This window comes from Scatophagus argus, chromosome 19 (genome assembly GCF_020382885.2).
Source record: "Scatophagus argus isolate fScaArg1 chromosome 19, fScaArg1.pri, whole genome shotgun sequence".
Classification (NCBI taxonomy): Eukaryota; Metazoa; Chordata; class Actinopteri; family Scatophagidae; genus Scatophagus; species Scatophagus argus.
Genome location: NC_058511.1, coordinates 14,088,797 through 14,101,171, shown reverse-complemented (window position 1 = coordinate 14,101,171; position 12,375 = coordinate 14,088,797). Strand labels below are relative to the sequence as shown.

Genomic DNA, 12,375 nt, shown 5'->3' with positions numbered 1-12,375 from the left:
TCTGTGTGGAAACTGATAATGCTGAAGAAAATGCAAATTTGGCTGTTAAAGATGCAGGCTGAACTAATTTTTCATCCAACACCCTCAGTTAACATTACGCCGTGTCTCTTTGTACAACAGTGACCTCGTGTGGGTAAAACATAGTAATACATGAACAAACAGTCAAAAATAGTGGTGTTAGAGTTACGGTAACTCTCTTACACATAGCCTGGCTATTAGAGGGGAGACAAAGAAGAGTTTTATTTTAAATAAAGCCCTTCTAAACTAACGCTAGAAATGCGAAAACGTCTGTTATATATGCATCTACAAATTTATGATGTAAAGGAATATTTTTGAGATAAGTAAGGCCAAGCCGAAAACCATATAAGTTGTTAGCTGGCTATTTTAGCTTGACAATAATGCCAGTAAAGCCCCAAATGCGATGTTTAAACATTTAGCGTTCTGCACTTATAGGCAATAAACCTGCTAAAATGATCCAAGAGCAGCTTTTGTAGTCGGAAATTCCAACGTTTGAACAAGACCGTAAATGCAGAACTGATCCAAAATCAGCCATCTCGGCGCCGGATGTCGTTATGTGCAGAAGACAAGTGCCGTTTTCGGGAGCGATTTCTACAGGAAATACCTTCCGCTGTAGAGAGCAATTGTGAAGGGCTGCCATTTTACCGACCTTACGGTAAGATAACTTGCTTCGTGTCGATGTGTTGTTAGTTGACTGCTATACGTCCGCTCAAACACCGTGCTCTGTGTGCTGTAACGTTAGATTAAAGTTGTATAAACAAATATCCAAGCGGTTTGTGTTGTTTTGGCAGTTGGCTAACCTAGCTTGTTTACCATTGTGTCTCTGATGCTACTGTTAGCAGATTATCAACACAAAAGCACAAAATTATGACGCTGGTCATCGTATCAGGTTTTACCTTAACGTTATGCTCTGGGGTTTCAGATGCACTGTGGGTCCGAAATTTATCACTGCCAAGCATTTAGTCTGATATTAACTGTTGTTTTACATTTGATCAAGGCAGTTCACTTCCTCTCCGGTGTTGTGTAGCTTACACGCGACGTTCACCGCTTCTAAAGTACATCAAGCAACGATAAGCAACCAAGTGGGGCTTCTCCAAAATACAGCATTATTATAGCACCTCTGAGAAAGCACGTTCGTGTGTTTGTTCACAGATTCACTGAAACACAGCTAGTGATAGCACTGAAAATCACCATTCTCCAATCTTTGTTTTTCTCAGCAGTGCCAATGAATAATGGGGATCAATGTAATCCAGCTCACCTCTAAATACCACCATGAAAACCTCTTGGCCTCGCTGCATCAGCTTAGGCTGCAGGGGCAGCTGAGTGACGTTACAGTGCAGGTAGACTACCATGGAGATGTGCAGGAGTTTCGGGCCCACCAGGTGATGCTTGCAGCATCCAGTGGCTACTTCAAGAAGATCCTTCTCTCTCAGGATGCTCCCCAAGACAAATTGTTACTCTCAGATATGCACTATAATTATTTCTCCAAGTTTTTGGAATTTGTCTATACTGGTAAAGTTGAAGTTGCCAGAGACAAGATTGCTGATGTTCTGGCAACGGCACAGTTTTTGGATTGTGAAGATCTGGCAGAGGTTTGTGGTCAGGCAATGAGTGCCGGAATCCTACAAAACCCTGCAAAGAAAATATGTGCCCAAGAGGCTGTTGATAAAGTTGAATTACATGGTAGCAAGAAGGAAAAAGGGATCAAAAGGAAGAAGCACCCTAAAAGCACACTTCTTAGGCTCTCTCCCCAGAGCTCTGAGGAAGAAGTCGCTTCTAAAAGATGTAAGATTAAAAAAACAGTGACGGATGAAAAAAGACACGGAAAAAAGCTCAAACTTAGTGTGGCTGGGCGTAAAGTCCTTCAGAGGCGTTTAAATACTAAAGGAGAGGACTTCAGTGATGAAAACCAAGCCAGCAATGAAGAGGCAGAGGAGTGTGAGGACAGGACTGAGGCTCAGCCACCGAATCAGGTGGACAAAGGAGACAAGTTGGGAGTGCCAGTGTCTGATGTGAATGACTCAGTATGTGAGGAAGATGAGCAGAGCAATGATGCCGATGACCCCTCGTTGCTATCTCCTGTGGAGGAAGAGGAGGAGGAGGAGGAGGAGGAAGAGACAGGGGGACAGTCCAAGGAGACAATAAAAAGAACATCCAGGGCACAGTTTCAGTGTAATAAGTGCCAGAGGACCTTCCACTATGAGAGAAGCTACTTGAAACACATCAGGTAGGTCACAGTAGTGCTCAAGGGTTTAATTCATTCATTGAAACCAGCTGTGAGGTTAGCGCCCAGCTAACAAACCTATATTCCAGTGAGCATATTCTAAAAATATGAACATGATCAAAGGGTAGCACAGCAAAATAAACAAGTAACATATTTTTGACATTTCCTCTGTTGGTCTTACACTGTGCTACTCCATGTTGTGGTCACACTGGTAATTATGGTAGGGGTTGTGAGTCATCATGTAGGCCTCCGGTCTTAACCTCAGAGTTTCCTCATCTCTCTTAAAGTGGTTTTAGGTGCTAAATAAGGACCTTTTTTTACACCAGCTGTGCATATGCACATTAAGTTTTTTAAATCATACGTAATACCATGCAAACGACAGCTTTTGATCGGATGTACAGCTGGATCGATCGATGGAAAGCAGTTTAACATGTTCTAACAGCTCCCTCTGTGATAGTGACCACATTATCGCTGTTACAGTACAAGCTCATAATACACAAGCTGTCTTTTAGAACTACTGAAAAATAAAGTAGTGAATACTGATTTGTATCCATGTGCAAGAAAGTTAGCCAGTAATGTAGCTAGCTGTGGTGGATAAGTTAAGGTACAACGTAAGGTATTATTTTATGTGTTCTGATATTACCGTAACCTGTTCCTGCTCTCTTGGTCAGTACGTATCATGGAGTGAAAGCAGATGTCGTCTATCGCTGTGAGACCTGCCTGCAAACCTTCGCTAACCGCAGCAACCTGAAGATCCATGAAAAGCACGTCCACAGCACTGAGAGGCTTTTCTCCTGCGAGTCCTGCACAAAGACCTTCAAACGTAAGAAGGACGTTGTCCGCCATCAAAGACAGGTAAGAATTAGTCAAATTCCACACACTTCCTGTCAGAGTCACATTTATCTGCATGGTTTTTTTTGGTCCCTGTCTTACAACCCTGCTGCTTCTCAGGTACATGAGCGCGACAATCTGCGACATGTCTGCCCTGAGTGCGGAAAGGCACTCAGCTCCAAAACTGCCCTGTTGTTGCATGAGAGGACACACACCGGTGCGAAGCCATTCGAGTGCACCGACTGTGGTGCCAAATTTACCCAGAACTCTGCTCTCAAGATGCACCGCAGGTACTGAGCTAACTGATGATGGATGGTCCATCGATGCTTCACTGTAGGGGTGCAGATGCTAAAGACATGCATGATTGCAGCTGAAGGGTGACAGATCTTGGGTCACTGAGGAAGACTGTAGTTTGATCAAGCACATCTCACCTCTTGACTTTGGAATAACTTTACTTACTAATAACATAACATACACATATGTATAAAACAGATGAGGGCTTTACGTGTCTGTGTTATTGTGTGTAGGACTCATACAGGAGAGAAGCCTTTTGCATGTGATGAATGTGATGCCCGGTTCACTCAGAAGCACATGCTGGCCTATCATAAGCGATCGCACACAGGTACGAGTTTCATCTTTAGTTTTGACTGGAGATTTTGGACCCATTAATCTCGTCTCTGATTTAAACAAATATAAAAATCCATCTGCACATACCAGACCGAAAGTTGAAGTGAAGTCATTTTGTTGTTGCTTTATCATATCAGGGGAGAAGCCGTTCATGTGTGAGGCTTGTGGAAAAAGCTTTGCATCTAAAGAATACCTGAGACACCACTCGAACATCCACACCGGGTCCAGGCCATACAAGTGTGAACAGTGCGGTCGAGGCTTTGCTCAGAGAAATTCCCTCCACCAGCATTTAAAGATACACACAGGTAATCATATAAATCGCTGACATATTTGCTCTTGTTAATTTGTAGGCAGAATCTACTTTTACAGCTGACAAAGCAGTTTTTATGTTTTGTTTGTTCTCCCTCTGTTAATTACTAGGTGAGCGTCCGTACAGCTGTAAAGACTGTGACAAGCAGTTCACCCAGCTCAACGCCCTGCAGAGGCACCAGCGCATTCACACAGGAGAGAAGCCCTACATGTGTGGTCTTTGCAGACGCACTTTTACAGACAAGTCCACCCTTCGCAGGCACACTATGGTGAGCAGTGCTTATCTTACTGTAGTGACTATCAGAACGGGCATTTTAAAATGTCAACAATGAACGATCAGGGGCATTAGGCTCTCGTACAATAGATACTAATGCATGTTTATCACTTGATAAGTGGTGTTTAAAGTACTTTGATCCATCAGACTGCTGTGGAAATAACTTGAGCTTTCCTAACATACAGATTCATGACTCAGATGCTCCCTGGAAAACCTACCTTGTGGTGCTAGAAGGAAATGTGGAGGACAAGAAACCCAAAGCCCCCCCTAAAGGAAAGACAGAAAAAGCAGGAGCAGGCGAGAAAAAGAGTGCCACTAGAAGAAGTGGTGGTAGTGGTACTGGTGGTGCTAGCACTGGTGCAGCTGGCAGTCCTGATAAAACACACACAGACTCGATTGTGGTGCCAGCTGAGCAAGTCACCCTCCCATCTGAGTGGACCACTCATGGAACTATTGCTCTGGTAAGCCACGGGGCCGTCAGTGGGATCACTGTCATCCACACTGAGGTGCCACATGGGACCCAGATCCAGCCCATTGTGACCACAGATGGAACAGGGGCCAGTGTCATTTCCTTAGATGGATCAGCCATCCCTGTCCCGTTTTCTATACCAGTGTCCATGGCTCACCCTGTGCCCTTGTCCTCTGAAGCCTCCACCATCTCTCTATCTGTACCCACTCTGTCAGTTCCTGTCTCTGATGGCACGTTGGAGTCAGTCTCAGAGATCTCAACTGTCTCTACGTCATCTGTCCTGGAAGCTGCTGCTTCACAAACCATTTTGGCTCCAGTTTCAGACACTAAAGCCACTTCCGAGGATATTTCGCAGCCTGATATTCAGACTGTGGTTGTCACTGATGAGGTTCGTAGAAAAGAAAAAACAGCTGCTGGGCAGCAGAGGACAGCAAATGACCCATTAGCTGAACCTAAAGGAGTCCCAGCTCAAGATGCTGTGTAGAAAATGCATGTACATAGAAATATTTTTCTTTGGCTATAGGGAGTTGAAAATCCCATTCCACAATGTTATTTTATTTTGGCATTGGCAGAGTCTGAATTTGTGTTTTGACCATGTGGTGTTCCATGATTCTGATCTTCAAGTCCAGTGTATGAGCACACCTGATATGATTTTCAGTGACTGTCAAAGTTATTTGGAATGTCAAAGTCTTCATTAAAAATCACAATAACCTGCTTGTGCTTTAGTTACATTTTAGTCACACCTAAGGAATAATTAAGGTTTCAGGTATAATTAACCAATGAATAATAGTGTACATCCGAACATCCCTCCCCCCACGCAATGTTTTCCAGCTCCACCTGGAGGATTCCAAGGCATTCTCAGCCTTGTTTATAATGGAAATGTTGGATTATGTACTCACAAGATAATTTAAAGGCAGATTAGTCAGTAAGGTCAGAGACAGGACAGCACAGCTGGGATATAACATCTTTATTTTTGTACATCCGCACAAGCATACAGATCATATCCAAGGTCCAATGTCATTCCACATGGAAGAAGCTGGATATGCAGGGCAACTGACCCTTTTGTAAAACCTTTGGTCTGGCTCACACTAGTGAATGGAACACAACTCTGAACTATACACAATGACATGCTTAGCGACTGGCGATTTGGAAGGTGCACTGTAGTGGCACACCTTCAATGATAAGTTCACATCACGACACAGCACGAGATGAGTGACTAATGATGCACATTACCCCCAAGATTACATCCCTGGAAGTAAGGAGCATGGTTTTCCATGTCAGTGCAATAAATTTTCCACAGGCCAACTAGAAATCACAAATTCAAAATATTATCACATCAACAAACCCTACAGTAATAATAAACAATTCTAAAGTAATGTAAGAAGAATGAATGCGTATGGCTGTCAAAAGATACAAATGTTTAACAGTCTACACTTGGTGCATATCATTGCCCTTCTCCAAGAAGAGTCTCTCCCCGTTAGTGATAAAATGGAAACAGTCACAATTTTTTTCCTCACTGTAATGACTTTAGTTTTAAGAACAATCACAACATTGGTTTGATTCCTTTCTCTTGTACTCTGGCAGATAAAAAAATGAAGATAATGGTACATTCTTGCAATCTATACACACCATGGTGGGTTTATGTACACCAAACTGAAACAAATAATCAGTTCAATCAAAAAAAAAAAAAAAAGCTGCATCTGACTAAGAAATAACAATAGTACAAAACATGCACTTCTTGTTGTCAATACTAACCTCATTTTCAATACAGTATACCACTCTGAAATCCCCCAGGACAGATTTCAGCAGGAAAGGTATGCAGCAATCCTCTGGACAGAGGAGAGGGCGAGAGGACTTACATTCTGACTAGATTCATTTATTCTCATAAGGAAAGCAAAGACAGAACTGTGACATTATAGCAGTGAGCAGTGGAATATTCAAAATCATCACCAGACACTCATCTCCAGATGCTATACACAGTGAAGTAAGTGAAACAGTGTGTGTATGTGTGTGTGTGTGTGTGTGAGAGAGAGAGTGAGAGAGAGAGAGAGAGAGAGAGAAAGCATGCGTGATGGGTTTGTCCTTCTGTGTTGCATTTCCTGGGATTCTTTCACTTCAAATCCCCTTCATCACCCTGGATGGTCTTTTTGATGCGTAGCAGGAGGGTCGTGTGCCACTGGTCCAAACGTGAGATTGAGTCAAACTCTTTTACCTGCAAGTGGACAAGTTAACACCAGTTAATACTGTGATTATTTCTCCAAACCTCTGACATGGAAATTGCACCTTGTCTAACATACTGCAGATGAGGACTCTTCCCTCTTCACTGACTTTGGCTTAACTTTGAAAAATCTTTTAGGACCTCTACTATATACAGCTACAGTGATGCAATCCCATCAGTCTGCACCAGTGCCACATAAACACACACACACACACAGTCCAGAGAGACTGAAAGGACACCTGAGCTCCAGCCTTCAGACTTCCTTGAGCACACAAGGGATCAAACAAAACTGCAAGAGCTGAGGCAGAGGGACTCCTGTGCGCACCAGAAGCCTCATTTTAAAAGTTCAGAACTTTCTCAGCATATACAAGACTTACTGCCTCTGTGAAAGCCTCGCTGTTCTGTTCCTCATGAGCCTCAAGAAGTTTCTGTTAAAGACAGAAAAAAAACCAGGTTGCTCATAGAAAATGAATAGATTAAGAGGGAAAAGTAAGCCATCAGATTCCTCAGAGTTCTGAGCATTCCGTTACCTTCAACAGTTTGCATTCTCGAGAGTCTGAGAAAGCCGGGAACATCTCTTCATATTTTTCAACAGCGATCTGTGGAGACACAGCATGTTAAAATTCACCAAGACTCCCCGTTCCTAATTCTGGGACTGAACCACAAAAGTAAAAACTCGCCTTAGCATTGAGCTCGTCGACAATGAAATGACAGAGGGAGGCTTTGAAGAAGTACTCTTTGGCGCTGTATTTCAGCAATGGATTGTCCATTGTGTTGGCTCCAACCTAAACACAACCAAATAAAATCAGATGGATCGGAAATGTCAGCATTAACAAGTCGGTGTTGATTGAAAAAGTCCAAGCACATAAATACAAGCAATACACACCTGCTCGTAAATTTCAATGGCCTTCTGGTACTGCTCCAACTGAGCACAGTAAGCCCCCACCTTCAGCAGACACTTGTTGGCAGAACTAAGGAACAATTCAGAAGGTACACAACACATTCAACAAAACAAAAACTCTACGAGCTACATATATGGAGAGTGAGATATCAAAAAACGCAATGATGAGTCAAGAACGGAGATGAGACAGAGAGCAGCTCTGAGCACAGGCCTTTTTGACTTGTCATGGCATAAAAGGGCACAGGTGAAACATCTTCAATGGCTCCGTTCTACAGTATTGAAGAGTCTCAGTAAACTATGACATTATGACAGCGAGCTGACACACAAAATATCAGCACTCTGAAACTGAAGCAGCCACTGGAACTTGACTAAATCTGTCATCATCAACTTCACGATTTACACCTGTGCTTTTCCTTAACTGACCTATTCATGTGTTACTCTGTGAAAAGGCTGAGAAACAGAACAGTATGTAAATATTCTGACTTCTTCTAACATTCAAAATGCACATGAAAAGACAATTTAATAAACATATCCTATCCTAGTAAAAGAAATACAGAGAACAGTACCTGTTAGATTCTTCTCCTTTGTAGTAATCTGCTGCTTGTTCATAATGTGCAATAGCCTTTCCAAAAGAAAAGCAATAAATACTGTTGTGAGTTCCACTAAGCAACTACGCCCTATAAAGTAAATATTCAACATTATCAGCATTGACCAACTTCAGATTATGCAATATCACCTTTTCGATATCCACCAACTCAGACTCGTATATCTCTGCAATACTGATGTGGTGTTTGGCTGCGATGGTGAATCTTCCCTGGAGAAGGAGGAGGGAAATCATTATCAACCGGCTCTATCCACAGACTGCACTCAAGTAAATGAAAGAGTTGTGTTACATTCTCTGTGCAGAAAGGCGAAGTCAAGTCGTATCGAGTGACTTGCAAGTTTTTATTTTTTGAAATTAATCCTCACTAAAGGGAATAAGAAGCTGGCAATTTGACCAAGGTGTCATTGTTAAATAAACAAAATTATGTGCTATGAATAGGTTGATATGGGCTCAAAAATAAAAGCTCAGTGTGGGAGGAAAGGCAATGAGAATAAGCCACATCAATGTGTATAAAGATTTTTTTTTTTAATGATACGATGTCTAAAATTGAACAAGTGAACATTTCTCAACCATGAACAGAAATATGATATGACCAGATGTACTGTTGTGGACACTTTTCTATGTTCATCTTACCATGTCTGTGTATATATCGATGGCAGCATTTAAACACTTGATTGCCTCTTTTGGCAGCATAAAGGGAAGAGGAGGGGAAAGGTAGATATTATGTTAGTTTTGTTCTACTCTAACAGAACATTGCACAGTACCTTGTTCTGCATCAGTCTACATGCTTTACTATTTCAGCGGGGAAATAGAGCAAAAAAATCAAAGTTCCTTCCATGTTACATGCAGTCTGGCGTTATATATGCCCGGTAAAATACAATACATAATCACATGCAAGACCCTTGTCTTTTTTTCTTACAAGTCATCAGACAGCTACCACCCTCCAGATCTTTGGCTAAATCTTTATGTGGGAGAATATTAAATGAAGCCACAGAGAGTGCAGAGAGTACAATAAATCAACTAATAGTGAATGCCATGCAATTCAAGGGCAATAACTACAGCACAGAAATTATTTAAAGTAGCAACATGCAGATTGTAAACGGTGGATCAGCTTCATCTATTGGCTTATCTCTGGAGACTTAACTAATTTTTTTGTCAGAGGACAAGTCCAACATCTATAGCCTCATTTCCACACTGCTAGACACGGGAACCCTCTTGCTAGTCAACTACAAAATCAATGTACTACAGCGTAAGATGTGGTTTGAAATTAGGTTTCAGCTTAATTAATTACCCTGCAGTCTTACCATTAGGGTCCGACTTCTTGTAAGCATTTCCTGCATCAATGAAACTGGTGGCACAGTCGTGTTTGTTCTGCAGCTGCATATGGAGACGTGCTGCCTTGCAAAATGCATTTCCAGCAGCTTAAGACACAGGAAAGAAGACACAGACAGAAAATTTCACACACACACACACACATTATCTATACTTCATACTTAGCTTTATACACATAATTCTTCCTTTTTTTATGTGTTATACCTTTACAAGTGCTGTGCTTTGCAGTTATACTGCCAAAAAAACAAAAAACAAAACAAAAACAACCCATAATCTTACTCCTTCTCAATTGTGTTTAAACTGATAATTGATAAGTTGAGTATCTTTTAGTAGAAAAGAGCTTATCGCACCACTCCAGTTCTTGGCCATCTTGAACATGTTGGCAGCTCTGCAGTACATCTCACATGCTTCTTCCACTTTGTGATGTCCTCTACAGAAAAAAAGGAAACCGAAAAAAAAAACAGATCTTACCACAAAGTTTCAGAAAGGAGTCCGTGGCTCGCTAAGTTTAAACTGGTGAAAAGAAAATTATGTCTGACCTGAATATTGAAGATCTAAAAAAATTATGCTTAAATGTAAGAACTGTACCGTAACGTGGTAAGCCGTTGCATTTCTCAGGGAGATGCAATGCTTAGATTGGTGGATTGGTTTATATAACTCCTTCTACAAAGGCACAAAAGAGCCCCCTCACTCCATGGCAGGAAGAGGACCCCTGGGAGATCCCTGTAGTGTAATAATACTCTTGGCCATTCAATCACTGCAGAGGATTATGTCACTACTTGGTCAGCTGCAGAATTACCAGTATAAAGCCTGCCAAGAGTTATCACTCATGAGAACTGCCAACATGTGGGGTCACCTCAGACAGAACTATGGGGAAGAAAGACTGACCCTGCAGTGTCTGATGGCTTTTAATTTTTTGTCTCTAACCTTTGTAATGGCAACGATTTGGCATAATAAATAATGGGGAAAAGTAGTTACCAATTTATCACCTGCATTTAACTGAATTTTGTTATGACTACTCAGATAAGCCAAACCCTGTACATTAGGTGCTGTTGAATATTTTGCCATTGTTTAAGTTTTTTTTTTTTTTTTTTTTTTTTGCACTTTATTCCTGTCTGGTCCCACTGTTTTATATATTGTGTGTCCTCCATACCATGCAATCATGATAAAGATTCAAAAAATAGCTAAATCTCAATCTGAAACAAAGGATGAGGGATTAACTTGGATGTTAATGTTGATTTCAAATGCAAGATTTATGATCTCGCATTTGAAATTCAATTCAACCATAATCAAAAGAACAACATATACTGACTTTGTTACCTTGCACAATGCAGAGACTGAAAGTATAGAAAAGGTAGCAAATTGAGTCATAGTAGACATCGTAAATTTCTAATTTAGCTAACAGTCTACTGCGTAGCTCCCAAGCCAACGCTGGTCCAGGAGAGAGTCATGATCTGCTGGTTTGTTTACAATGATAATGACAGCTAAATTAGGAATTATTACTCTGAATGTCAAGTGTCGTCTTCCTCTGGCTCAAAAGCTAAATAAACTTCTATAATGTCTCATAGATAACGTATCGACAACTAAGTGAATATGTCTACATAGAAACAGGCTGCGTGCCAACTTTGGTGCTGACAGTTAAAGCTTGCTAGCTGTTCTTTGGTGCAGTGCTGTCTTACCCTCCAAACATCCCTCCCAAAAAAGAGCCAGAGGACTTGACTTTTTTGTCAGCGTCCGCCATGAGCTGAATTGCTTCCTTCTCTTTCCCAGAGTTGTCCATTTCTTCGATTTAATTGACACAAACTTCTAGTAAGAAAGAAAATAGCCGCAGAGGATTCCGCTGTGTACAGTGAGGATTACAGTCGATGGGTTTATTTAGCGTGGGCGTACCCAAGCTAGTGATTTAGGAGAACCGCGTGGCATTATGGGGGTTTGAGTGCTTTACGTGACACACACAATTGACTTCAAAGTAAGTAGAAACTACAACACCCAGCAAAACATGAAGCTATTTTTCATATCCATGTTACGTAATAGCTCAAGGAAATTCCTGAAAATGTATCACGTTATGGCACTAAATTTTACACAGCATTAAATTACGTTTTGTTTTTAGGTTTCTATGAAGATAAAATACAACATTCTACTGTCAAATAAAATCCTAAAGAAGCAACATTATAAATGTACTTTATATATCTGTACAGCAGAGAGCGCTAAAACATTACAATACCGTTTAACAATTAATGTTCTTAATTACATCTGGGGTTTTCGCTCTAACATGTAAGCAATATACAACAAATAACGGTTATCCAAGGTAACTTAAACCTGGTGTGGTCTCCAGATGAGTGCAGAAACCTGAAACTTTAACAAAAGAGATCTCCCTATAAATGTACAAATTCTAAATACAAGTGTATATCTGTAATTTTGAAGCATGTGTTGGTTCTCCTTTCATGTTAATCTTGCTAATCTGTATGTTCTTCAGCCCAGCCCTACCAAAGGATGATATCCTAGTATACAATAGCTCAGGCTGTTGTAAATGAAAAGACTGATCAGTGATAAATCAGTTACAAGGTT

The 12,375-nt window shown here is 41.1% G+C and overlaps 2 protein-coding genes across 4 annotated transcripts; one reads left to right on the top strand and one right to left on the bottom strand.

The window, feature by feature from the left end:
• The first annotated feature begins 258 nt into the window (after nt 1-258).
• On the top strand, nt 259-5,466 carry gzf1 (GDNF-inducible zinc finger protein 1). Of its 2 annotated transcripts, none has more exons than XM_046373795.1 (8): nt 259-673; nt 1,239-2,245; nt 2,914-3,097; nt 3,194-3,363; nt 3,601-3,695; nt 3,838-4,005; nt 4,121-4,278; nt 4,469-5,466. In XM_046373795.1, exons 2-8 carry the CDS (start codon nt 1,251-1,253, stop codon nt 5,234-5,236), a joined length of 2,538 nt encoding a protein of 845 aa, XP_046229751.1. In that variant the 5' UTR covers nt 259-673; nt 1,239-1,250; the 3' UTR covers nt 5,237-5,466. The 2 variants fall into 2 exon arrangements, with proteins under 2 accessions (XP_046229751.1, XP_046229749.1); XM_046373793.1 differs by having other exon boundaries at nt 1,236-2,245.
• A 238-nt stretch (nt 5,467-5,704) lies between these two features.
• Nucleotides 5,705-11,714, bottom strand: napbb (N-ethylmaleimide-sensitive factor attachment protein, beta b). Of its 2 annotated transcripts, XM_046373807.1 has the most exons (11): nt 11,487-11,714; nt 10,158-10,237; nt 9,780-9,896; nt 9,109-9,155; nt 8,608-8,685; nt 8,438-8,493; nt 7,857-7,941; nt 7,651-7,755; nt 7,501-7,569; nt 7,348-7,398; nt 5,705-6,964 (listed from the first exon to the last, which is right to left on the bottom strand). In XM_046373807.1, exons 1-11 carry the CDS (start codon nt 11,585-11,587, stop codon nt 6,863-6,865), a joined length of 891 nt encoding a protein of 296 aa, XP_046229763.1. In that variant the 5' UTR covers nt 11,588-11,714; the 3' UTR covers nt 5,705-6,862. The 2 variants fall into 2 exon arrangements, with proteins under 2 accessions (XP_046229763.1, XP_046229764.1); XM_046373808.1 differs by lacking the exon at nt 9,109-9,155 and having other exon boundaries at nt 11,487-11,542.
• Nucleotides 11,715-12,375: the final 661 nt, after the last annotated feature.